Source organism: Thunnus maccoyii, chromosome 8, assembly GCF_910596095.1.
Source record: "Thunnus maccoyii chromosome 8, fThuMac1.1, whole genome shotgun sequence".
Lineage (NCBI taxonomy): Eukaryota > Metazoa > Chordata > Actinopteri > Scombriformes > Scombridae > Thunnus > Thunnus maccoyii.
Window position 1 is genome coordinate 25,158,305 of NC_056540.1, and position 26,876 is coordinate 25,185,180.

At 39.3% G+C, this 26,876-nt stretch overlaps 1 protein-coding gene across 6 annotated transcripts in view; it reads right to left on the reverse strand.

Moving 5' to 3' along the window:
• Positions 1–26,876, reverse strand: part of fam13b (family with sequence similarity 13 member B) — a 76,913-nt gene that overhangs the window by 46,433 nt on the left and 3,604 nt on the right. For 5 of the 6 annotated variants that reach the window (XM_042418088.1, XM_042418093.1, XM_042418091.1 and 2 more), the window contains exons 2-5: positions 9,602–9,749; positions 7,310–7,519; positions 1,965–2,177; positions 296–473 (exon numbers count right to left, since the gene is read on the reverse strand). In XM_042418088.1, the coding sequence (XP_042274022.1) occupies positions 296–473; positions 1,965–2,177; positions 7,310–7,475 (557 nt within the window). In that variant the 5' untranslated portion in view covers positions 7,476–7,519; positions 9,602–9,749. Of the gene's footprint in view, positions 1–295; positions 474–1,964; positions 2,178–7,309; positions 7,520–9,601; positions 9,755–26,876 lie in introns of all 6 variants that reach the window. The other variant, XM_042418089.1, reaches the window with a different exon arrangement.

A 26,876-nucleotide genomic window follows, 5' to 3' on the forward strand; every position in this document is an offset into this window, starting at 1 on the left:
AGGCCTCTCAGTATAATGCAATACAATTAGATAGCACCACACCACAGCGAGCATAAAACTTAACAGTTTTGACACTGGAAATTTAATCACATCCTATTTTGGCATCTATCTCATCATCATCATTTGTGCAAAAATGATGGAAAATGAAGGAAACACACAATAATAAAAGAGGGATAATGTGGAAAAACAAACAAACTCTGTTGCCCTTGGCTAACAATATCTGACAACTCGGATTATTTTGCAAAGGAACAGTGACTGTGACAATTTATTAAACAGCCCTATACAGGCATCTTACTGGAAGATGTCTGGTCCGAAGACGGCGGCCAGCGCCCCAACGTTCCAGCTCTCTTGCTGAAATGATGCCACGCTGGCCAGGAAGCGGCACAGGAAACGCAGCAGGCCGTAGTTCAACTGGGGAAGCTGCTGCAGCAGATATTTCAAGTTTCTACACAGCTCCTCCTCATTGCTGTACTCTGGGGATGTTTAAAAGAAGAACACAGGTTATGATTATATATGAACCATTATAATTTTCAGAACTTTCATCATCCTCGTCACAAGTAGTCCCTATACCACATGTCATAATAACATTTATTACAGGAAGAAGAGTTTTGGTTTATAACCATAACAATCACCATTAGTACTAAATGCTAAACACTTCTCATTCATGTATTTGGAGTTACTGCGGAGTGATTTTTTTTATGAGTCATCAAGTCCTTCATGTTCCCTAACAGTTGTCCTTAAATATTCTTCACTAGAGGAAATGTGCAGACACAGATAAGATTACGTTCAATCCTCAAGGAGAGGTGAAACGAGGTGACGCAGCACACCGCATCTGGGAGGAAAATGCCCAAGAAAGGTAATCCTTTTAGTGCCATTATAGAATAGAATAAGAAATTAATTTATGACACGGACAGTCCCTGCAAACTCCCCCACTGCTGTAATCTGGATGACGGCAACAGGAACAACCACCATCATGACAAAGGGATTAGAACAGATTATCTGTGACAATAATGGAGGCAAAAGAGGATAGGGTGAAGAGGACAAACAGAAACGGAGCAACAGCGGAAGTGGGAGATTTGTTGACAAGACTAGACGTTGCCTATTAAAACAAACACTAATCCACCTCTTAATTTGCTGACTGGATTTGGTCTGCTGTTTGTCAGTTCGATAAATAATGCATTCCAATAATGAGCCTGGCTGTTAATTAGGCCATGCAGCTACAAAACATTTCTTCAAAAACAACAAATAAAATGTGTGCATATATCTGCATCACATTTGAACAGCTGTTTTTTTTTTTTTTTTTTTAAATCCCACATAACTTCCAGTAATTCACATGTTTTTTCTTTGTTTTTCCAAATTTGGCGGAAGCACCTTAAAGTAAGGAATTAAACGAACATAAGAAGGAAGCTCTGAATCACATGTAGACAATATGAACACTTAGGGTTTGATATTAAATAGATAGAATAACACAAACAGAGGACGAAGAGATAAACAGAAGGCATAAAGAATAGACGACGACTAAAACCTCCATATAGTAGATACACACACAAGTCTGGTGTTAAAAAAGCCTCAGAACTTTGCCAGTTACCACTCTGGTTACTGATCTGACCACTGCGCTATGTGTTCACATCTTAGACAACCAAAATCTGCATGGCCAGAGTCGTAACACTTTTTGGTCCCATCTCTTTTTGTGCCTTTATATTAAGCGGGTCTCAGCACTAAGAAGTACATCTGCAAGACCATCGAGCCCCACACTGGGTTTAGGGAGGAAGTATAAAAGGATAGCAGAACAAAAAAGGCTCCGTTTTCAGTAACAAGCAAAAATAACTGCACAAGCTAACTTTGAAACCGAGAGGAAAAAAAACATACAAACACAAAAAAAAGAGCATGAGGGTGGTGTAAGTGAGAGACGAAAAAAAAGACAGAATGGCATGAGAAGAGGAAAAACAGTCCCTGTCACACACCTTGGTGTAGCTGTAGTATGTGTCCCTGTATCTCCGTTGGGATAACGGGTTCAGGGAGCTCCTGCAGGAAGAGTCGGAGCAAACTGACCGCTGATGCCAGGTCTGCCTCCTTCTCTAGCTCCACCTCCTCACCACTGTCATAGCGCTGGCGCAGCCAATCCACACGCTCTGCGTTGCCATTAACCAGGAAGAGCCCCTCTAAGTCCAGATGACCTGATGACATATTGAAACATACATCAATAAAAAAAAAGATGAACATTTGGGTTACGGACTTAGTTACATTAAAGACATGCTGTAGACTATTTAATATTTCTGTATTAGAAACAAAGCAAGAAACGTGTGATTTTTGAAACTCTTATTACATCTGGGGTGCTGATAAATCACCTCTGTACCTGCTTGCTTCTCTGCTGGACAGACATTAATGAATCTAATTTGGAACTTGTTTAAAGTTATTTCATTCAACTGCACAACCTGCTGGGGTATAAACCAAAAGCCAAACATTACTTGAGATTTAGATCATAGGAGGGAACATAAGCTCACCACAGCTCCAGTATGTTAATCATCCATCTGCATATGTGCTTTAAGCTCTGAGTGCAGGACTTGATTGTAGCTGAGGCTTGGTATTAATATCAGCCAAAGGCTTGTAAAATTCAGTTGTCTTGTAAAAATGATATACCGGGTATGTATGCCAGCTTGTTCTGCAACTTTAGTGAGTGTATAATCAGTCTTTTTTGCTGTAAGAACTCCTTTGCAGCTAAAAAAAAATGGAAGTGGCTTCAGTAAAAATGATAGGTTATGGTCTCTGCATTTGCAACATTTTTGTGTGCTTGTCCTGTATGCATTTGTAAATGTAGTCAACAGCTGTGTTCAAATGTAGGAGCCGGATCCACTGATGGATGCGGTTCTTCATAGAAACTGTTGGCCTGAACCTGCACTTTCTTTCCAAATGTCAAAGTCCAGCCTCACATGGTCCAAAGCTGCGGCTGCACTTAGATGCTCCTCTCTAACTTGTAAAGTTCAACACCAGGTTTATCACTAGGAATTTGCCCTCATATGGTCACCAAAGTGTTAGCACCACTGGTAAACCTTGCTGAGTTGTTTGATACCTCAGTTTACAGTATGAGCTCTGACATTTAATTTCAAAACATGATGGAAAACTGGCAAACCATGTACCAGGTTAATGATAAATACTTATTTCTATAATAAATATTTAGATTTATTCTGATTAATTCAATGCATTCACATCTGTCTGTTCTTTTCACTGGTCTAGATGTGATTTAATAACCAGTAATCACCTGGATGTAAATACATAGTAAATACAGTGTGGCCATGTGATATTTCCCAATTTGGGAGTTGTTGAGGATCACTTGGAATCTAAAATAAAGAACTGTCTGGCATGTAAGGGATTATGGGAAAGTGAGGGCAGCAAAGGATAAACCAGTTGAGGTCTAGAACTTTGGCAAAGGAAAGCTGCATTTCTGAACCACATTTGGAAAAGCCTTTGAAACTGAGCCGACCCTTTCGAGCCATTTTAGCTCATTTAGTCTAGAAATGCAGACTTTGTAGGATCCAGTTCCTGAATTTGGTACATAGTTCATGTAAGGTCAACATAAGAATAAACGTACAAGGAGTAAGCCCATTTGTGTATTCAAGTATGTTTGTGTATGTGAACTCCTTTCTTATCAGTATGAAAAAAAGGAAGCAAGACTACACTGACTGTTACCATTCCTTAGTGCGACAACATCACTGGGTGTTTGTGATAGAAAGACAAACCAGCAGCATCAGATCATTCCTGTCAGGGCCAACATTTTTACCTCCTTACATAATGTGTGATCTGTTCATCTTGTATAATGTTATGTTTGTTATGTACTGTGTTTTTTCTCCATTCACTTCCAGTGCTGTCACTTGTTGCTAATCCTGTCAAATTCCAAGTAAGCATTTGTCTCAATGACTACTGGTTTGTTTAACCTCCCCAAATTCATTACACAATAGGTAATGCTTTAAGATGTTGAGGTGGAAATGTTGTGGCTTGTGGATTATGAAAGGTCTGCCTGGTGATTCCTCCAGACTCCTGGTCACTTCTGATTTCTCATCCATTAATAAACCAGATAATATAATATTGAAGTCCACCTTTTTCACAAGACTCCTTAGGTTCCCCAACACGCCAAAATATCTACTAAAACAGCCATTCCCTGTTAAAAACGATATGAGCAGTTTAATCTGTCAAAGATACCACAGCTGTGATCCGACAAACTTCTGCTTCCCATTTTCAATCCCATCTTTTCGGTACCCTGCTCCTGCTAGAACCTCGGGCATCACACACAAAAGTAACTGAGAGACTAAGGCCTTTTCACTGGCTGAATAACTTCTGGACTGGCAGCACCATTCTAATTAATGCACCAGCAGAGGCCCGGGAGGATTAAAGACTTATTACATAACCTCATATGGTCGAGCAACCCCCAGGTCACATAAATGGCCAACCTGCTTCACTGGTCACTTGAGGAGACTTGAGGTGAAGCTACATTCCAACAGCTAAAAAAATCTCCACTGACTTGACAGGTTTTACAAGAACATGTCTTTTGTCACTGCACAATAGACAACTCAGTGAGGAAAATAGACAGGGAAGCTTTTTCTGTTCTCTGTTTTACTTGAGATGTGCATGACTTGCAACACTGGATATACTGATTGGTTTTTATGAGCCCTCGTGTCCTGTTGACTTGCTCTGTAATCTTCAGATTCTAAAAAAAAAAACCTTACAAATGCACACAAAACAAATAAGAAAGAAAGAAAAAAAACCTCTTTGCTAAATCTGAATATTCATTCCATATTGATCTTCGGAACGGATGGAAATTCCCTTCATTTCCTTTATTCTGTGGGTGGATTCAAATTGCTTCAACTGTGAGACACAAAGTAAATTGATTCTACAAATAGATATTTACATACTATCAAGTTTTATCTGATATAACACCTAACTCCACACACACCAGAGATAATGAGATTTAGGGAAACAAGAAATCTTTATCCATGCCTCCAGGGTTCATACCAACAGTGCAGTGAAGGCCCCTCAGCATAAAGAGTCTGCCTACAGACAATATAGTTGTATTGTGTGTGGGCTATATGTTATTTAGCAGCTTCATGGAATGGAAACCATCACAGATAAATTCTGTATAAGGATGGTTACTCTGAAAACTTTGAAAACACTTTGGTTAAACAGCCGGAGTGACTCTGCTGTCACCATGTTTTATACCTCTCCTCCTTCCAAGCAAAGGACCTGCTTCCGAAGTCTGAACTGCCAACCTGCTCTTATTAAAAAAAAAATGACATAAGACTGAAGTTCCTGCTCTCCGAGGCTTGGAGAGAAATTTTCCAGTGGGGATATGGGAAAGGCCCAGGGCCAGGACGTTAGCGGGTTCCTCTCTTCAGTTAAGCTCTTCTGTTTTCACAAGTGGAGCTGCAGTTGACAGAACTGTTATGTAATGATGAAGGAAGCAGACCGTGGAACCATCTGCCGGTGCATTCAAAGTTCATCTTATCACATAAACTGGATCTCCACTAAAGACATATTTTGTTTTATCGTGCTACAAGGGCAGAACGACAGGTCAACAGCAGCAGAGTGATTTGGGAGGAGTGAAACATTACAGAATGCAATCAGATATAACTAAGAGCTCAGAAATATGTACTTAGAAGTGATAAGAGGGACCAAATAGATTTCAAAATATAAATACACAGAGGTGCAGTGCCTGCCTGTGGATTTAAGCCTGTATCAGCAATTCTGTTTCTGTTTTCCCATTTCAATCTAAAGTCTTATGAGATGTCACTTCGGTTGAGAGGATGTGCTGTTTCTGCATTGAAAAGTTACATATATTTGAATTGAAGCTCCTGATGAAGTGTTAATGCTTAATAAGCTATACTGACATACATAAATGAAACATGATCCAGAGTTACAATTATCCAATTAGGTGTCTTTGCATTTTGTATGCCAATATTTTTTGCCAATAGCCGATATGCTGATATTTTCCAACTCATTTTGGCTGATACCGATATTGTCCCACCTGGCTGAGGAGACTATTATGCATGCAATCATAGATTGTAATAAGTATGATCAAAAAGACAATATATGAGGGGAGAACTTAGGAAGACTGGAGATCAGGAGCTCAGAATTAAAACTTTAATGAGCCTGCCAAGTGTGATGAGCAGTAGAGTTTTCTTTGAGTTCATTAGACAGACAGGATCGATGGTTCGGATTTAACATGCCACATGCCGAAGGAGAAGGTTGCCATAATGCACCTAATACGCTGGTTGCCACCTGCCATTATAAACCAAAAAGAGGAAGAAGCAATTTTTTCAAGCAGAGTGGTACATCCTGTCAGCCGAGGTGTTTCCTATCTTTGTAGCCAAAAACAGCAGCTCTACTGCAGACTGTTTGACTCTGACGGTCCTGGTGCTTCCTCCGCAGGCTAGCGGAGTATTAGCAGCAGCATTGCCGGAGGGAAACACAGCCAGCCACCCTCCACTAGCCTCCCAGCTAACCCCGGCTCTCCACACAGAGAGCCGCAGTTAGAGCTGACCCGTAATCCCCGGTAAATTCAGGTGGGAAGAAGCAGCGGGTCTGTTGGGCAGTTGAGTGAATTGGAGCCTGCGGAGGAAGCACCAGGACCGCCAGGGTGAAACAGTCCGTGGAGGGAAGCACAGCCAGGCCGCGGAGGAGAAGGCGACGAACCGGCCTGTCGTGTTGGCAGAAATGTTCATTTTGGGGCTGATGCCGATATTTAATCTTAAAGCCGGCCGATACCAATGATGTGCTGATATTATCGTTTATCCCTAGCTAAAGGTAGGAGTTATTTTAGCTAGTTTAACCAGGGAAGACACTATTCAGTAAAAGAAAACCAAACAAAGCATAAATGTGAAAAACGGAGTCAAATTAAATCAGTGTTTGACTCAGCATTTGGTGAATTATTGTATGAAATATTGTATATTATTGTATATTTTGTGGTATGCATAATGACAGTGCTGTATGCTATAATTAGTGCTTTTATTTTGCAGTAAAACTTTGGTTACCATTTTCCATTAAATCATGACAAGTCATTACTGTTGATTCGTCAGTTATTTTAAAAAAGTAATGAAGAGAAAAAGGATTATAAAACTTAATTGATTCCAACAAATGTTGTCAAATTCTTGCCAAACAAATGACCATGAATCATCATAAACATGTGGGTGTATGAGTCACATGGATATATTCTATGATTGATGTATGAGATATGGAATGATGGAAAACAAAGATCAGTAGCACAAATGTGTGTGTGTGTGTGTGTGTGTGTGTGTGTGTGTGTGTGTCTATCACTCACCATGCTCCTCAATGTAGTCAACGATGTCTTTCACCAGTGCAGGAACCTCGTGGCCACTGATTGTGTGCGTGCGTGTCACCTCTTCCAACGGAACGCCAAAAACCCGCGTGGTGCTGGCTGAGCTCCCGCCCTCGTTGCCTGGCAACGGAGACACGCTCTTCCTCATGGCCTCCTCCTCCTCCTCACCACAACCCCGCCAAGACCTCACGTCTTCAGAAGGAAAAGGAGAAGCAGAAGGAAGGAGAGTAGACATAAAGTAAGATGGAAGGATTTTACGCATAAAAGCGCCTCGGTGTGCGATGGACGCCAACATAAGCAGCCGCTGGTCGTACTCACACTGACAGCCAAAGACTGGAGAAACCACAATCATGAAGCCTGAGAGTGATATAGAGATCCAAGGAGATAAACAGAGAGTGACAGAGGGACACTCACTCGCAAACTCTCCTCCTCTGCTGTTCACAAACAAAAGAAATGAGCACAAAACCCTCAAACCTCCCCTCCTGTCATCTCACCAAGAGGGAGGAGAAAGGGGAGAATGGACAGCAGCAATTGGCTACTGGACTGCAAAGGCATTTACACCTGGTCATTTAAGGAAATGGAGTAGGAGGAACGGGTGGAGGAGGAGGAGGAGAGCAAAAGTGTATGTTACAGTGCATTCTGTACCTATGACCACTGCATATATACATATATATATATATATGACCAATCATGGTTTCTAAAACTGTGAATTTCGGCCAAAAGTAGGTCACATTTTTATGATGAGCCCTGATCACATGTTTTGTTTTTGTTTTTTTCAAAATATAGGATCTATGTTTTATAAAAAAAGTTTAATAAACTTCTGCATTTGTGGAGTCATAGCAGGAAGAGAAGGAGACAGAAAGGTTTACATAAAGTAAGTGAGTGCACAGCGGTGATGTTGCGGTCAGACAGGGATTATGAAGTAGGTGTTGTGTCTATGCTAAATTAAAGAGCGGCTAAATTAGCAAATCGGGATTTCCTCCTGCACAGAGTAGTGCTGTTATCTGGTCCAAACATCTTGTACTTTTTGCATCTTATATCAACTTATTGACTATTTTTCCCCACTGTTGATGTTTTAAATGTTTTAAATAAACATGGTTCTGTGTTGGTGAAAGTCACAATTTTACACTCCAGTTCTCGCTTACATAATCATCATCATCTAAAAAGGTCACTGCTTTCATATTAAATTCCCATCCCTGCAGCATTTTTTATGTCCTCTGTAAACATCATCCCTTAGTTCCCATGCAAAGAGGATGCCATCAATGACTGACTCTGACAATGGGATGGAAATCAATGCAAAGCAAGCAAGACTGTACAACGATCATTTCGGTTCAAAGTTTGACTTAGGGGAGGAACATCACCAAAATATCTTGACTATTTTTTCCCTTTGCAGTGTTAAAGTCAGAGCTCAATGTGATTGTTTACACTAGAGCAAACCAACTCATTTTTTTTTGACAAACTAAGCTAGTTTAGTTAGTAAGTGGCAGGTTAAAACAACAACAAAGTTCAAAAATATTATATTAACCACTTAAAAGTATTGCTCAAAAATTTGCACAAATCTTTCTTCACTCACTCTCACCCTTTAAACATCATCTCTCTCTCTTTTTGTCTCTCACAGACAGTCATGTGAGTGGTCGAACGGGATTCTTTTTGTCAAAAAACAAAGACTTTCCAGTTTTAAGTGGTCGACTGTTTGCTGTTCCTCTCGCTCTCTTGATAACCAGTTTAAAACCAGTTTATTGTTGTATTTATGGCCAGCTTGTTATATAACATGGCATTTTTCCTGCTTAGACGGGTCAACAGGGCAGTGAGCCTCTCTAAATATAGTTAGTCGCTAATTAGATAGTTTTCGAGTGTAAATGGATGTTAACTGGAAGATTCGGACCAGTAGTCAAACACTCAAAACTCAGGACCTTCTTGAGTCTATGAAGTGATTTTGTTTATTTAAAATACTCATGTTCTTTCATACATACAGTACAGTATGTGTACCTACAGTATTTTTCAACAAGCTGCATATGATGTTAAAAAGGTTTCCTGTATTAGAGTGAGCATGTTATTCTCTATTAGAAGGAGGAAGTCGTAATGTAAAGAGGACAGGAAGTTTTCTTGTACTGTGGCGGCTGGAGCTGCAGGTCAACATGGCGGGTCGTCAACAAAGAGGTTTTCTGGGAAGTTTGCTTTAATTTGTTTTCTTGTTGTTGTGAGAAGTTGTTTTAGTGCTGTGCAAAACTAGTCAAGTCATGAAGTCATGTGTGGATGCGTGTGTGTACTCACCGTGTAGCAGTGAAAGTGTGTCCTATCCGCTCCTCCCCTAGCCAGTGAACCACTGAACCATCTATGGCTGCTTCAGGTTGTGGCAGAAGATGAGCCGGTAGTTCCTCATTGACGGACCGCTAATCCCTCGAGCAGGATTCTCTTGTAGCTACGCTGAGGAGAAACAGAGAGAGAGCGAGAGAAAAGAAAGACAAGTAAAAGAACAAAGGGAGGAGAGAAGATAGCAGAAGAGATCGAGAGAGATAGTGTGAGAAAAGAAGAGGTGAGGGTGGAGACAGATGTGAGGAGACAAAGATGGAACAGTTAAAAAATGTCTCTGCATGTTTATCAACATCTAGTTTTTTACTGTCTATTATTAAATAATGCAACAGTGACTCAATCTATAATATATCTATAACTTTCATGTTTGCTGTTCTTTACGCTTGGTGTCAGTTCCTCACAATAACGTTCTGGTACACAGGAAAGGATACGTTTTATGTTTCTAGCAGCAGAAACAGCAACAGATTTTGCTTATTGCTTCTGCTTATTATTAAATCCTAGATCAGAATATGTTGCCATGAACTGTAATATGTAATAAATGACGATGAATACCTTTGTACTGAGCATCTGAGTAGTAATACAAATGTATTAAATATTAAACACATGAAATTGGACTAACCAACAGACTCAAGATGCACTGTGGGTACCATAGATAATTACTTCCATACCATCTGGGCTTACCAGCAAGTTGAATTAACACAATCTTATGTCTTCCTCTATAGAATAACTACCATGTTTGAACAGCCAAAGAAGGAAAACTAACATCAGAGAAACCAGGGAAGAAGACTGGTCACTGTGTTTGAATGCCACAAGATCTCTGGGAAGTGAGGAGCTAACAAACCCAATCAATGACTTCTCAATGCCAAAAGCATTATTGTAAACACATTCATTTAATACAGAATACCCACTTTTGCCTCTATCTGACAATGGCTACAGACCGTTTATACAAGAGCAAACTCAGCAAACCCATATTCAATGCAATTAATTAGAATAAACACAATGAATTAATTAAATGAATCAAGCAAATGCTTACAAAACCACATGCAAAATAGCTTTTCACAAAACGCCTTCAGATGACCAGTGAGGGTAAAGAATTGCACAATTTTGTTTTCTGCACTCCCTCTCCCGTCCCTCTCTCTATTTCCTACTCCCTTTTTTCCCCTCCTTCTTTCTTTTTCCACCTTTCTTCATTTCTTATCTTTCTCTCCCCTTTTATTTCACTCCTCTCCTTCCTCTCTAATCTCATCTTCCGACTTCCAAGGCTTGAGATGTCAGGCTGTCCAAGAGTTTGCTGGAGGCGAGGACCAAACACAATAATCAAACTGACACAGGCTAGAAAACGATGATGTGTTTTTGTGTGTGTGTGTCCTACATGTCCATGCAGAATGTGTGCGAAATGTCACTTTGAATCTGTGTGTGTGTGTGTGTGTGTGTGTGTGTGTGTGTGTGTGTGTGTGTGTGTTCGGGTTGGAGCCTGTTAAGTGCTGTCACTTCAGAGTGTAAGTATGTGTTTGCATGCATGGCTTTCGGTTGCTATACATAAGAATGGGTGTGTTTGATGAGGCTACCGAGAGTGTGAACGAGGCTCTGAGATGAAAATAGCTTTACTATCCAGTGTGTGGCAATCATGTCAGTGAATGTGTGAGTCAGACATGCAGGATGAATGTGTGTCCAAGTGTGCATGAAGAGAGAAACTGTCCTTTGAGGCTGTCCCGGTTGACTGAGATGGTGTGTATAGGAATATGACCGTGTAGTAAAATATTAAAAACACTGTTCTACTTTTCAGAGAGTTGTGGAGTCAGAAAGACGCTGAAAAACACAAAGGGTGGAAAAGACAAGAGAAAATAAATAATTTTGCTGATGATGCAAAACTGTTTCATTTTAGATTCTTAAATATTAACTTTTTTAATCATTTAAAACATTTAAAAATGTTAAAAGATAAAAAGAAAGGGATTCAAAAAGATTCAATCCTGGATCCAATTACTTAAAATGCTCTCCAACAACTTTAAATTTGTATTTCTTATTTATCCAAAAACATTAAAGTGCTCAGTAATGTTCAATGATGGACAGTTTACGCTCGTCTGTGCTGATTTGAGCACATTTATTAAAGACCGGTTGGTCTAAATGACTGTTTTGATCAGAAAAAAAAATCTTTTGAAAGTTTTAAAAAAATACCGACACATTTAAAGCCATGTTGCACATCTCTACACTACCATGTCGCACACTAATTTTGCAATACTGAGCTGGAAAACAAGCAAAGTCTTTAACATGCTTGCACGCACCTGGTTAGGCCTGGACGGGTTTTTGTGCTCATTCTTTTCCCAGAACAACTCTCTCATTCATCGCGTCTCTGCTCTGTCTTCCCTCTTTTTACTTCTACCCCTCTTGTCTCCCTTCCTCGCCTTCATTCATCCTTACGTTGCACGTTACACAAGCCACCCGACCTACTTACGCGGTGTGCATCACCTCTACGTCAAGAGGAGCAGGGGAGTAGAGCTGAGGAGGAAGAGTGATTGCCATGGAAGGAAAATATTGAGTTAAGAAACATATCTGTTCCTTAACTTTCCCTGTCTGTTTTTCTCTCGCCAAAACCAGCTTAGTGCTTTCAAAGGATAAAGGGGTTTGCTCTTTCCAACCTGTTAGAAGCATTTATCTGCTGAAAGAGTCAGATCATTACATCATAACAATACCCAAAGGCTTCTCAAACAATGTTCAATCAGCTAACATGACCAAGCCAATAACAAGGATTTTGGCAACGACCACATGGAAATTAAATCCTGTGCCACGGAGTAGAAACTGTAAACCCTGAAAACTGCAGTCTGTGCAATGCTTTAAACATTTCAGATACAAGGAAAAAGCAATTTCAACTATTTTAGATACAAGGAAAAAAACAAGGAGGCCTAATTATTTACCATCCATTCACATGTAATGCAATAAACTGCTTCTTCTAAACTTTTTTCTTTTTTCTTTTGGTAGGAAAATGAAAGAAAGCTAATCTACATTCAGAGCAGAAGGGACTGACTAAGCACTGATACTAAAATTAGCTTTAGATTTCGACTTTTTTGATTAATATCGAACCACATGTTATTACTGCATTGTGTGGGACTTCACTGACTCAAGGGAGGAAAATTAGTTTTTCGTTCAATCTGCTCATTGGCAGATGTGATTCTCATTTCATTCTGAACCAAATGTTCCTCAAGAAACTCCTATTTTATCACAAAGAACATAAGAGGGCTTTTCTGTGCTTCATGTAATATATTATATATAGGTTGACGTGCATACATTTCTGTAACTTATAGCTCCAAAGATGACAGCAACCCCTACAGTGTTTGTGCCATGCTGTAAGTCATTGAGCTACACGGAACCAAACAAAATTAAATCTTTTCAGTCTTTTAATCTTTCTAAAGCACCGACAGCACTGAGGTCCCTGCTTTCTGACTGAAACGGTCGTGTTCTGGCCTCAGCGTAGGGAGGTCAAACCACTACTCCTTTCATTTCTCAACAGTCGTAAATATAATAAAAATATTAGAGTAAGATTCACTTTGCTTTCACCTGCAAAGCTACCTTGTGAGGTTTTCTTGGCACGGAGTTTAGATTTGTTCAAATCTGACCTATAAATCTGTATGACTCACTGGTACGCAAACAATGTAACAGGAGTAGACAGGATATACCCTGTTCTGCCAACATGGAGGAACCTTTCACTTATGCCTCATCAAAGCATCACAGTATTTTATCAGCATGATGGCTAGCAGAGCTTCTTTCGGGTGTAAATCAAGTTCAAAAGGGCTGGCAAAGAATACGTTACAAGTCAATGCTACCTCGGCTAGAACTACCCAGGTGGTCTGATGTGTCCAAGCCCTTCATCTCTACTGTGTCTTAGACAATACAGTATAAATAAAATGTCAAACAATGGATATCATATCCAAATCCTCCACAGATGTTTTACTTGTTGTAGATGTTCAAACTAGAGCTGCAACAATTAGCTGATTCATTGATTGACAGAAAATTAATCATAATTTTGAAAAACTGATTGACTGTTATAGTTACTTTTCAAGAAAAAAAGCCAAATATTCCCTGGTTCCTGCTTCTTAAATGTGAAGATTTTTATGATTTTCTTTGTCATATATGATGGTAAACTGAATATTTTTGGGTTTTGGACAGTTGGTTAATATTAAAACTAGAAATTTGAATATGTTACCTTGGGCTTTTTGAAATTTTTTCATTATTTTCTCACATTTTAAAGACAAAATAATTAGTCCATTAGTTGATTGATTGATAAAATAAATGGCAGATTAATCTACAATGAAAATAATTGTTAGTTGCATCCCTAATTAAAACCTTATCTCATATCTTCCCATCCTGTTTGTTTCTATCAGTACGATATTATTTTTTCCCCCTCTTACTGAACTCTTGACAGTATATTCATCTTCAGTACTCTGTATTTGGTGCTGCTGAAGAGCCCAACTTTATTTCAAGGTTTCCTCTTTACTTAGGCTTATTAAATGGGGGATTCAAGAGTCTTATGTTTGCTCATAAAGATTGAAAAGTCCTCTAAAGGCATTCTTCAACCTCTGTGCTTTCCAAAACCAACTGAACTGGCACTGCTAGGGTCTAAGCCTATTTAAAAGCCACAGAAAATCCCACTATTGGAGCTGAAATTCCTGTATTGGGTCAGGGTGCTTACAACTGAAACAAATTTAAAAAAACTATAAAGCAGACATTTTTTATTTGTTAGCAAAGTAGAACATTAATTATATTGTTTTATTTCAATAAGGGCTGCAACAAATGATTATTTTCATTGTCAATTAATCTGTTGATTATTTTCTCGATTAATCAATTAGTTGTTTGGTCCATAAAATATCAGAAAATGGTGAAAAATGTCCATCACTGTTTGCCACAGTCCAAGGTGACGTCCTCAAATGTCTTGTTTTGTCCCGACCAACAGTCAACAGCCCAACGATATTCAGTTTACTATCATAGAGGACTAAAGAAATCAGACTAGAAATACCACCTCACCAACCAGTCAAGTTGCAGTTTACATCCATGTCTGTCCAGATTCATGTAATATTTGTAGAGAGGACTTTGAAGGAATTTAATAAAAGGTATTAAGTGTATTTTCGTTGTATGTGTTCACATGCTCGGCCAATAAAGCTGATTCTGATAGAACACAAAGTTGTAGCCAAGACAGTAGACAAAGCTTCAGATATAGATGTTGTTGCAAAGAAGCTACAAATACTAAACGTGGATGCTTCATACACATCTTCAACCCCACAGCATAGAAGAACTACACAATCACCACTTTTTCAAGGTGACCTTGACCTTTGACCATCAAATTCTAATCAGTTCATCCTTGTGTCCAAATGGACGTTTATGCCAGATTTAAAGAAATTCCCTCATGGCGTTCCTGAGATATCGTGTTCATGAGATGGGGACAAAAGAATGGACGGACAGACAACCCAAAAACATAATAAAAATATTCACATTAGAGATGCTAGAATCACAGAATTTGGACATCTTCTTCTTAAAATGACTCAAAAAAATGGGCTCAAACCCACATTATCCCTTTCCCTAAAATCTTCCATTTAATTATAATGTACTTTCCATATACAGGACCATTTGTCATACGTATAACCCGGGGCACCTAACAGTACCATACATACATATTATACATACAGTACATATTTTAAGCAAGGGTGGCCCTGTTACTGCCAGTCTCGACACACTTGAGCTTTAAAAGACAGATGAGGACAATGACATCAGGAGATTAGGGAACTCAATGTTCCCAAACCACTGCCTCGTCTACCATGAAAACTGACCCTAAAAGGCCTCTGTAGAGAGGATTTGGCCAGTAATGGAACAGTCTAGAACGGCTCTGTCAGTGTTTCTTTCTTTCTGTCTGTCTGTCTGTGTGTCTTAATCCCAGATATCATGCTTAACAGCCTCCCGCTCAACAATGAGAGGCATTGTTAGAAGGGAAGAAGAGAAAGTTAAAGCAGAGCGCTGAGAGAAAGAAAAACTGAATGAGAGAGGGGAAAGAGAGACGACCAGAAGGGAAAGGGGTCAACAGAGAATATGAGAACACAGAGAAAAGTGTGCTAGACCACACAACTTAAGAAAAAGACAGTGTTAGGCTGTGGTCAGACTCATTTCAATGGGGCCACTGTATTGACGCAGCGGGGTGCCAAGACAGAGGGTAAAATAACAAACAAAACAAGAAAAGATAGCGACATGATGTGGCAAGGCGTTGCATTGGCCAAAATAGTACAAGCAAGCAAACATTTCCAGTGGACTACAATGCATCATTTCTACTCTTTACCTTGCAATCTTCGCAACAACAGATAAAATATTTGTTGGACGACAACTTTCCATTGTTGTAAAATCCTTCCTAATGGTATTATAATCCCTCATGCAGGGTTTTGACTACTGATAAGCTTTCAAATGTATGGATCTCTTACACAAACAGGCCTTTCATCATCTCACTGATACAAGAAGCAACACACTTCCACCGACGCAGCCCAATCTAAACATGCGGTAAGTGTTCAGCTTATTCCTACTGATGATGAAAGTGTCAAAATTAATATTTTCCACCTCTAACTAGTGTTACAGATACCACCTTTAGTTAAGCTAAACAGTTTGTTCATCCTTTAGAAATCTTAAGATTGAGTTAATATTTTACTGTAAGAAAAATCATCTCTTGGAGCTTTGACAGAGAGAAGAGACAGCACAACGTATGGTATGCAAACATTTGGAAATCTGTCTCCGCCATGTTTCTTGACTCAGAGTGAGTTTTCACTAACAGCCCATAGTGGTGGCTGTGGTAAATTTTAAATAAACCTACAGTATATCAGATTTCAGTTTGATTCTAAATATGCACACAGAGAAGAAGCCTTAACAGCAGTATGCGCGTGTGGCGGCGGTTAAAGGAAATATCCTTTAACGGAAAGGTCACAGGTTCAATATCTGCAACAGCTGTCCTACTTTGTGAAGTGTAACTTTAGTGAGACATTTAACCAAGTTACTGATTCAGTACATTTGAGACATTGCATGAAATGAACTGAATACTAAATCTACAGCAACAGAAGAAGGATATTTAGGGAAGACAAGATGGCCGGACTGGTGCAAGAAATTCAACAAAAACAAACCCTGATGTCCTGAATAATTCACTTTGAACTAAAAGATCTGTTTCCTGACATGTTTAAAATGAATATTTGAAATGACCATCACAGATATAAGCAAAATCAAACAAGTGCAAACAAATGGAGGAGCGTAGACATATTTCATAATGACAGTTTTATATGCATCATGAGAAAAAAAAAATGTCTATGATTAATCTGTGATATGCCTCAGTTCCATCAAAACAAAGTGCATGACCAAAAAAAAGATAAAATATTCACAAGAGGTCATAAATAAACCAGCAAATTTCCTCTAACTTGCATCATGTTATAAAATCCCCGAAATAACCCTCAATTTAAAATCAAAGATCAAAGCAGCTAAACTCTGCATAGTCTATCTTCACTGGCCAAACTGTCACGGTCAAACAACATCACGGAAGTAGGAAGTGACGAGAGAGAAAGGTTGGACAGTTGGGATCCTCCTCAGAAGTTAAAATCGATCAGATTTCTGCGCCAAAGCCGAGAACTTAAAAAAAAAAAAAAAAAAAACCATCAAAGTTAACTCAATTTATATCAGTTGCACAAGTTAAAAACAACAACAAAAAAGAAAGAATAGATTCTTTGCTCACAAACTCAACACAAGCTCTAGGATAGTGAGCCTATTGAGGCTGTTTACTTAAATCTCACGGTACGAAGAGAATAGAAACACTCTGAAGCAACAGAGAGGAACATGAAGTCTGCCCTCTGGCCTGAATCTCCATAAAAGAGGAAGAATACCTGTCATTTCTGCATATATGCCTACTGTGTTGAGTCATCAGTTCCAATGTTAATACGTCCCATGTTCCTGAGACAACTCATAACGATCCTGAGACAACTCATAGCGATCATGAGACAACTCCTAACAACCGGTTTGAGCATGAACTGTCACATCTAAACAAACACACAGCCAAAAACAGATGAGGACAGACATAGTATGGAGAGGTGTGGACTGTATCTGCATGAGAACACAGACAAACAGATAAAAATCTCACCCATCAATCACTGAACATGTGACTGAGATACTCATCTGTTTTGTCACAGAGGGAATGAAAATGGCATGTCACACTTTGTCCATTTAAACACGGCAGTTCCCGTAATAGCTTTTAGAGATATTCTGTCAGGTGTCACACTTTTTTTGGCTCACGTGGTTAAACAACCGACTGGAAAATATAAATATAAACCTACGAAAATAAACCGTGCCAGATAAATATATCAATATACATTTTTAATGCCATTCTGTGTGCAAAATCTAGTGATATGCACAATACTGTGAGTTTACATTCGACTCGTAATCTGTCACGATGTTAATTTACAACTAACATTAGGCCAGTTAGCCATCCAGGATGTTGAACTGCTTTGCAACAAGATGCATAACAGGAAGTCAACAACATGCTTAATATAGAGCTACTGCTTAATTTGATGTGATTGGCTCATGTGTTGTTAACAGCACACCTACAGTACACACAGTGGTATCAGTCTACTGTAGTTTGGATGTGGGCTGGGGTTTCAAAAAAAAAAAAAAAAAAAAAAAAAAGGGTTCACAAATGAGCCTGTGGTCTACAATTTACCAGTGCACAGAGAGGAAACTGAACTCCTATCAAAAACCACAAAGAGACACACTCAACAAGGCCTAAGGTTAGCTGTTGTAAAAGCTGATCTAAAACCTGCTAGTGCACATTGCAGGCTGCCGTTAACGCCGAGCTCTCCTGTTTGACTTGTGGCAGTAAGACACAGGTGAGGACTGATGGCCTCCTTGACTCTAAGGTCAAGTAAATATGCAATCAATGGGCATAACACGGGAAGAGTGGGCTAAATTGGGTTGTTTATGATGATGGCTAACAGGGCTGCATGATATAATGTTACAGCATTGACATTGCAAGGTGCACATGTGCAATAATCGCACTGCTGTCAATTTAGGCAAATTAACTCACAGATACACAGAGTTTGATCAGTTCCCAGTGTGCTCTAGTGAAGGCGTGCACTTGATCAATTTATCAAACAATCAAAGCAGGCCCCACTAGTCTACCACAGCCTACCACAACCTGAAAATGACAGCTGCCTGTTTTGGTTATTTGATAAACTGATCAAGTGCATGCCTTCACCAGAGCACATGACAAACTGATCGCTGTGCCCACAAAGTTTGCATATCACCTGCCTGTAAACATGCATGCGATGCAGTTACTGTCACAGATAATGTTGTCTGGATGCTAGAGGCAGGCGTTCAGATACGTGAGGCGGCTTCTGAATGAGTGTATCTCTGTTATCAGCAGCACATCTTCCCGGTGCTGGTTGAAAGTTAAAAAGTTAACTGTCACGGGGTTCTCCACCTGTTCTCTCCACTTATCCATGCCAGTGTCAGAGTCACATATATGAAACTGAATGTGGAGGAGTCCGAGCTGATTTCTGGAGGGTTGGCAGAGGGCTGAAGCAAGTGTGGTGGAAGTAGGAGGGGAGTTTGTTTTGTTAAAAAGAGGATAGACTTTTTAAGGACTCAAATGATAAAAAATATAAAAGTTAATTGTATATCTGTACATGAATAACACACTGCATTTATCTGGTGAAATTTTTTCTGTATTCTGTATTTTTGCATATCACAATGTCAGTTTTTTCCAATATCATGCAGCTCTAGTGGCCAATAAAAAAAACTAAGAATATTAACAGGCATGTATAAGTCTTTAATTTCATGTCTTAGCTACATTAACCTGTTTTTACATCTCTGTACTTAACTGTCTTTTTTATGCCTCTCCAACCATGAATTTGGTTATTTTATATTTCACTATGGCTCTTAATCACAGCTTAGATAGGCATGCATAGTGGGGATTAATCTGCAAAAATGTGCAGGTCAGCATTCAGACATCAGCCCCATCCTTGTGCCAAAGTCCTCACGGAGCAATTCATGAGCAGCTACACATGCCGCTTCTCCGAAATGTAGCTTTCTCCAACGACTTTGGGACAGTGAATAAGGCTATGGTCTATGTAATATGCCGATCTCTTCTAATGAATTATGTAGGCACATAATACTAACTCTGAATCTTAGCTAATGTGCCTCTTCGTCTGTCTGTCAACCCTGACTTATGTCTTTTTTGTGTCATTTGTCAGTCTTCTTACCCTCTCACCACAATGCTAAAGGGTGTCAAATGCAAAAACATAACACAGGTAAATTATGAACAGATGATTTGTTAACTGGTAATGAGATTTTTTTATTGAGCAAAAGTAGTAAAAGTAAATAGTAAGTAATAGTAAGTAAATAGTAAAAGTGATTCATGAGTTATTAATACAAGAAACAAACACAATAAAATTATTAATTCCCAGATATGAATTACAAATCATTATCAAAAGATTTACTTTTGATGCCTGCCAGGCTTTGTTAAGTTATAGTGGGTCAATGTTCAATTACAGTTGAGAAAAGCTTTGTGTCTTACAGGCAGACATCAGCAGTTCAAATCAGGCTCGGGGGCGTAGATGCAGATGGATGAAGGAAATACGGAGGAGAGGCAGTTATGGAAACTAAAAGGGCATCAGAAAGAGAATGACGGAGGAAGATTACAAGAGAAAAGGTAGCGGGGAGAAAGGACATGAAAGGAAAAAAAAAGAGCGAGTGAGATAAAGAGAGGCAGAGCAGGGGCGGAAAAAAAAAAGAGAGGCAGTAAAGCCGGTCTTTGCCCTTGAATCAGTGTCAGCAGCTCACTGCCCTAGCCTAGTTTAGCTGCTCCTCCCAGGCTAGCCCTGTCAGTGATGAATTAATAAGCACATGTCTTCGGGGGATATGGGCTTTTTCAGGCCTTGTTATCTCTTTCTCTCACCCAACTAGCAGAATCTTCTCGTTATTTATTTTTGAAGATGTAGGGAGCATCCGACAAAAAAACATAACCATCAATTTTAAAGAAATATTTTTAGATTATACTGTGTACATTTGAAAACCAACAAAAAGGAAGTGAGAAAGCTTGAATTAAGCGTCAAACTGATCTTACATCCTGAATCATCTGACGGATATATCTGCAGCCCAGTGTACTCAGACCAACAGAGCAACATCACACCTCACATTCATGCGGTTTCACCCCTGTACAACCAAAGTCTTGTGCAGCTAGCAGTTAATTGCCACTGCACACTTCCACTGCCACACTTTCTGGGTTAAGTGCCCTGCTTAATAGCATTTGCTGAACGAGGAGGAAGTTTCTCTCAACGGGTGATCTTGTAGCCTGAGCTCTGTTTCACTATACTCCAGGTTGTCATAGTCACTGATCTGCCATACAAGTGCTCTTTAGGGGGAAACAGTAGAATAAGGTCCATTCTTTGCTGGCCTGAGAGCCTGTGACATTGCAAAAAGCTTCAACGCCTACAGTGGAAACAAGTGCAGCTCTGTGTTGGCAACTGTGGGAGACGAAGCAAAGCCGCATTTTGTTCGGGACATTTGCATAAAGTTTGCTTGGTTGCCATCTGGGTGAACAGTCACAAACGTTCCTCTTCTTTTTTCTGTGAGTTTATCTGCCTATTGACTCTTCAAGCAAACCATCAAACTTTCTTTTCTTTCTGAATACCAAAAAGCAGGTTTTGATTGCAACCTCTGATTGAAATCTGGTTATGCATTTTATTTGCATTTGTGCATCACAATTTTCCCCAGAGCGTTTATTCTGTAAGTAGTCAAACTCATGTTCTTGTGAGAGTAACTTTTCATTAGCAATGCTGTTGTGCAACTCTGTGAGCCACCTATGACGAAAGGAAATTTAAATGTGGTTTATAACACATTCTCTGTTATCATGTGTGAGAAAGTGATCTTGCTAATAGCACCTACTCTGTTATGCTCCACGTAGGCTATAATCATTTCAGTTGTCCCTTCAGAGGTCTAACGTACATCATAGTATAGTTACATACTCACACACTCTCCTACCAGGCTCTTGGAAGCGGTCAAAAATTCATTTCTCTGGTAGTTAGCATTTAATAAGACTGCCTGTTGTTCTTTTTGAGCTCCTTATCATCTGTCACAGTGGTATCTGACAGCTTGACATATTCCGTTTCTGCAGTAGAGACATCAGAAGACGCTTTGGACTCGTTTTCACTCGTCATGAATTTAACTTATTTCGTCCATGGCAGAAAAACACGTTACACAAACCTTCAGAAACTCCTGCAGGTTAAACTAGACTAATGAAACTCTTTTAGTCCTGACTGACTCTAACACATTCACAATAAACAGACTTTAAGATACTCGTTAGCCTAGCAACATTTATGCTACAAACAACCCATAATGCATCACTCTGCGTAGGAGTCAGTTTTACATCAGTACTTTATCCATTCAAAAAGAATATCTGATATTATGAACATAAGACCCTGAATATAAGACAACCTCACTTTTTTGTCTTATATTCAGACCAATACTGTAAACATTTCAAATGCATTTATTCCTCATAACAATGAATCGATTATCAAAATAGTTGGCGATAATTTTTCTGTCAATCGATTCATCGACTAATCGTTGCAGCTCTTGTTAATTACTATGTAGTAATGCAATGTGTAATGTGCGTAACGTGAATGTTTTCATGTGATACTGTGATTCACAAAACAATTCACAGCAACATCAGTGCATCATAGATTAAGTGTGATCCAAACCACCACAGAGCTTGCCAGAGTCACCAGGCTCAGCCCCCTCTGAGACAATGACATTGAGCTTTATTGATTTAGTATTGATCTTAATCACCTCTGCCTCTCAGTCTGTCTCATACTGATGGAAATTTCAAGACCACTGCACACTAAAATACCAGCCAGCACGGTTCTGCCTTCGCTGCATTAAAAAAAAAAAAAAAAACCCTCTCTCCATCTGTTGTCTTTATATTCTGTACAGACGCGACAGCTCTATGAAAGCAGTGCCGGTGCAATGAGGAAGTGAGACTACAGTGAATCAATGAGGAAATCCCAAGCCTGTTGTTGAATATCATTGAATAAACAGTCTTTTCTCTGTTATGCGAGGCCTGAATAAGACTCAATTAACACAGACACAAATAGTTTACACAGGATAGCACAAGTCTTGTCATTTCCATCTGTGAGTGTGAGCCTGTGTGTAAACAATAGATCAAAACACCAGCTGTGAGAGTATGCTGACAAATGAGCAGAGAAAAGGGGATGCAAACAGTGACCAAGCAAACTGGCAGTGCAGAAAGTGCGATACAGAAAGTGACGGTTTATTTAAATATTTTAGTGGCTTTCTTTATAGTTAACATTTGCTCTCCTTTAAATGTTTGGAACATTTTTAACACAGTCTTGGAGTATATAAATGTATGCAATTATTATTGATGGGAAACCTTTATGAGCCGATGAATCTAAGCAGCTGTGTTCTCTCAAAACAGGGACAGACAAATGAGCTGAGATCAATGATCAATGCTGCTCAATTGCTGCTCTGTGGCCAAAAGTCAAATGCTTATTTATGCACCTTAGGCCCTTAACTATAAAAGCTCTAGAAAATATCTGAGTCATCGTCATGTGATGAACACACACCAGAGTAGATTTTCTGTTCAAGATGCCCTAGTTAGATTTCCTTCTCTCTTTCACCACAACTCTTCTAGTAACGAAAACAGTGAAATATGTGTTAAGTGCAGGTAAGGTTGTGACCGTTTTACTTAGCCACCAAGCTGAACCCGTGTGTGGTGTTAGACCTGACACAAAGTTTTCCATTTGAGCCACTAAAAATCATCTGGAATTTTCCACCTCACCACTTTTTTGCCAAAATGCTGCCACTTGAAAATGAGCAATATGTCTAATTGATCCGGAGCAGTCATCTCGTGTGTGAATACTTTCCATATAGCCTAAGTGAGAGACCAATGTGCGAACACTGAAACCTACAACTTTCCTGGAGAACTGAAGCAACAAAAATGCTGCGAGTTTCGAATGAAATGCTGATTTAAGACCGGGGCTGAGGATTCAGTATTATTAAGTATCAGCAGAATCACATTATGACAGTATGATGACATCAGGGCTGCTATGAAGAATAATTTTCATTATCAGTTAATCTGTTGATGTTTTTCTATGAACTGTTTTGTCAAGAAAATGTCAGAAAACAGTGGAAAATACCTGTTATGATGTCTTAGAGAGCAAGGCGACATTTTCCAAAGGCCTTGTTTTGTCCAATCAACCGTCCGAAACCCAAAGATACTCAGTTTACTATTATGACACATAAAGGTCACATTTGAGAAGCTGTAACCAGCATTCTAGAAATTAATTTTCAGAGAACGTTGCCATTAAAAACAAACTGAACTAAAGGCACAGCTGCACTGGCCAGTGACCATCATGCACAGCAATTGAGTTCCTTACTTGGATTTCAAATCTTCTACAAAAAAAACTACAACAAAAAACAAAAACACATCTTAAGCACTAAATTTCGAGGCCAGGATATGAAGTCAGTTGCAGATATAACTGATTTATCAAAACCTACGTGAGCTGTGACATGACACCAGATCACTTGCCTAAAATGTACTGATAAGAGTAACAAGTTTAAGCGTCCAGATCCTTTTAAAATTCAATTCTATGTATAACTCCCAGAAAGGCAATACTTGATTCTAATTGATCTAGGGAAAGCAAGGACTCTTGGTCTAACGTGACTGAAATGGCTCCAGAGCAGCGTTGGCTGGTTCGGATCACTGGGTCCGCAGCCAGAACACAGACTTTATTACTTTACTCTACAATCCGAGCCAAGCAGCACTACTGCCAAGTTTAAGCTAGGAAAGCTCAGCTCTGAGGTCAAGGTCGAATTAATCTATTAGCTCATGTATTAGCAATGCATCCCTTTAAGACCTGCTGGGCAAGAAGCACTCACTGAGTGATATCTACCTGGTGATACACTGACTGACCTCAACTTTACTTCTAATTGTTCCTGGAGGTGGATAAACTATATATTAGAACTTTAATAGAGCTGCAATGATGATTTGTTTTTGAATGAGCAAGATTGAGAAATGAAGATGAGAAATTTGATCTTTAAATGTAACTAGTGTCGAGCCAATTAAATCAGTCAATCGACAGTAGCTTTGACTATAAACAGGATACTTTTAGATTTTTACTTGAACAATGCTTAATTTCTTAACATTTTATAGACTAGAAAATATTAACTGATACAGAAAGGTCAAAAGGTTTATCAGAAAATGGTGCCAAAGGTTACGAATATAGGCTGAGCCACTTTCTGTATTGCCAGTCATGTGACTTTCATCACTGTGCAATCTCTGTGGTGGCTTCACACTTTCAGCAGATGCTGTACAGTTAGAGCGCTGCCCTTAAACCTACTGAGACCATCTTGTCATCCTCAGATCACTTCAGCCAAACCAGCTGCTCGGCAGAGGATTTCTCCATCTGCCTTCTTTCGCGCTCAAGCTGTGGCCTTCTGGTTGTCGAGTGGTTGTCTGGTCCAGTACAGTACTCAGCCTCAAACAACGGCAATTCATACAGCAACATACAGGCACAACAAAGATTATGTCCTTCTAGTCCATGCCTCTCATAAAATTATGTCTCTCCAAATACTCCGCCAATAATGGGTGACAACTTACAGGCAAAGAACACATGACAGAAACATCGCACACATGTAACACAAAGATGTGACATGTATCCAAATGTTGGATTAAGATGCAGTATATATTGTATATTTGTATAAATCTGAATAGAAACTGCTCGTGTGCCTTTTCTCCAATATTTTAACACATGAACACAAATGATTTTTTTCTTCCTTGTTATTATTTCAGACACTTAATGGATCATCTCAGGGCCATGTCAGTGCCACATCATGAGAATCTGCCCAATTTGGTGTGATGTACACCAGAAGATGCTCCCAGGCTTCTATATCATATATTGATTTATCTCTTATCCTTTATAGTCTGCATCACAGTGTTTCTATCCAACTGCAATGCTTTGACTACTCCTTGAATTCGCTGCATGATGTGAATGTCGGCTTATTCTTTATTTCATTCTGTCTTGTAGGGGTGGGTCATGATTTTCAAACAGTCATTAAATTATAAATACATTTGAATATTTTATGTGACTATCATCTTGTCTTAAAAAAATCTATTTTCCCTTGTTTTTACTGGTGCCAGTAAAACGTGTGTGGCATGCTCAGTTCGTCTCTTTTCCGCATGATGGAAGTATAGTATTTGCTACAGCGCTGTGAGGTGGGTTAGATGCTACTGTACAAACAGGAGAAACGTGGAAAGACTACTACAGCCGTCAAAAAGTTTGGAGTGGCGCTCCTTCAAAAAAATAAACGCGAATGAGGTGAAGTGCAAGCTCTGCCAAATAAAGCTAGCATATCACACGTCTACAACAACTATGCACAGTCGTTTGAGAGCGAAGCACCTCTTTGTGCGTGTGTACGTGTTTGCATGCGGGTGTGGGGGGGGGGGGGGGGTAGTTCCCAGTGAATATCAAATAGTATTTTTGCTTGAAATGCCTAACCCTACTCTTACACTGCAAAAAAACGACAGCTAAATACTAAATTATAAAAACAACAAATGATGCTTTAACCAATTAAATTGAGGTTATGAAACAAATTTTTCATACATGTGTGAATATAAGCAGACTGGGATTAAATCTGGTGAATTTCTAGCAGTGTGAGTCCAGCTTTAAAGAGATTTGGACCACATTTGGTTTAGCTTGGCCCCCGTCCACAGAGTCTAAAACAACCACTCACTGGCCTGGCAACAACAATCCCACACTGTAGGCAGCTGGGTGGTTATGACACTGCTGTAACTGCAGTGTGTGTGTGTGTTTGTGCGCAAGTGTGCATACGTGTTTTCTTTCCATATAAAAGCTATGGGTCATGTTGCGTACACAGTCTTATCTCACACTGCAGGAGGCTCCGGAGTTGTGACATTGATGGTATGTGCATACGTGAGATCCTTCACATAAAGGACTACAGGTCCAGCTTAACTACACTTCATTACAGTGAATGCTAATAATGGCAATATCTCATGTGTCTCAATGACCTTGTATCTTATTAATATTGTCACTAAGCTATCTTAACATTCAAAAATCAGATTTATTTTTAGATGAGTGACTTTAATATAATATTTCACCTCAATAGAAATATTTTCAAATGAAGTTTTGGGACCCAAACTAGT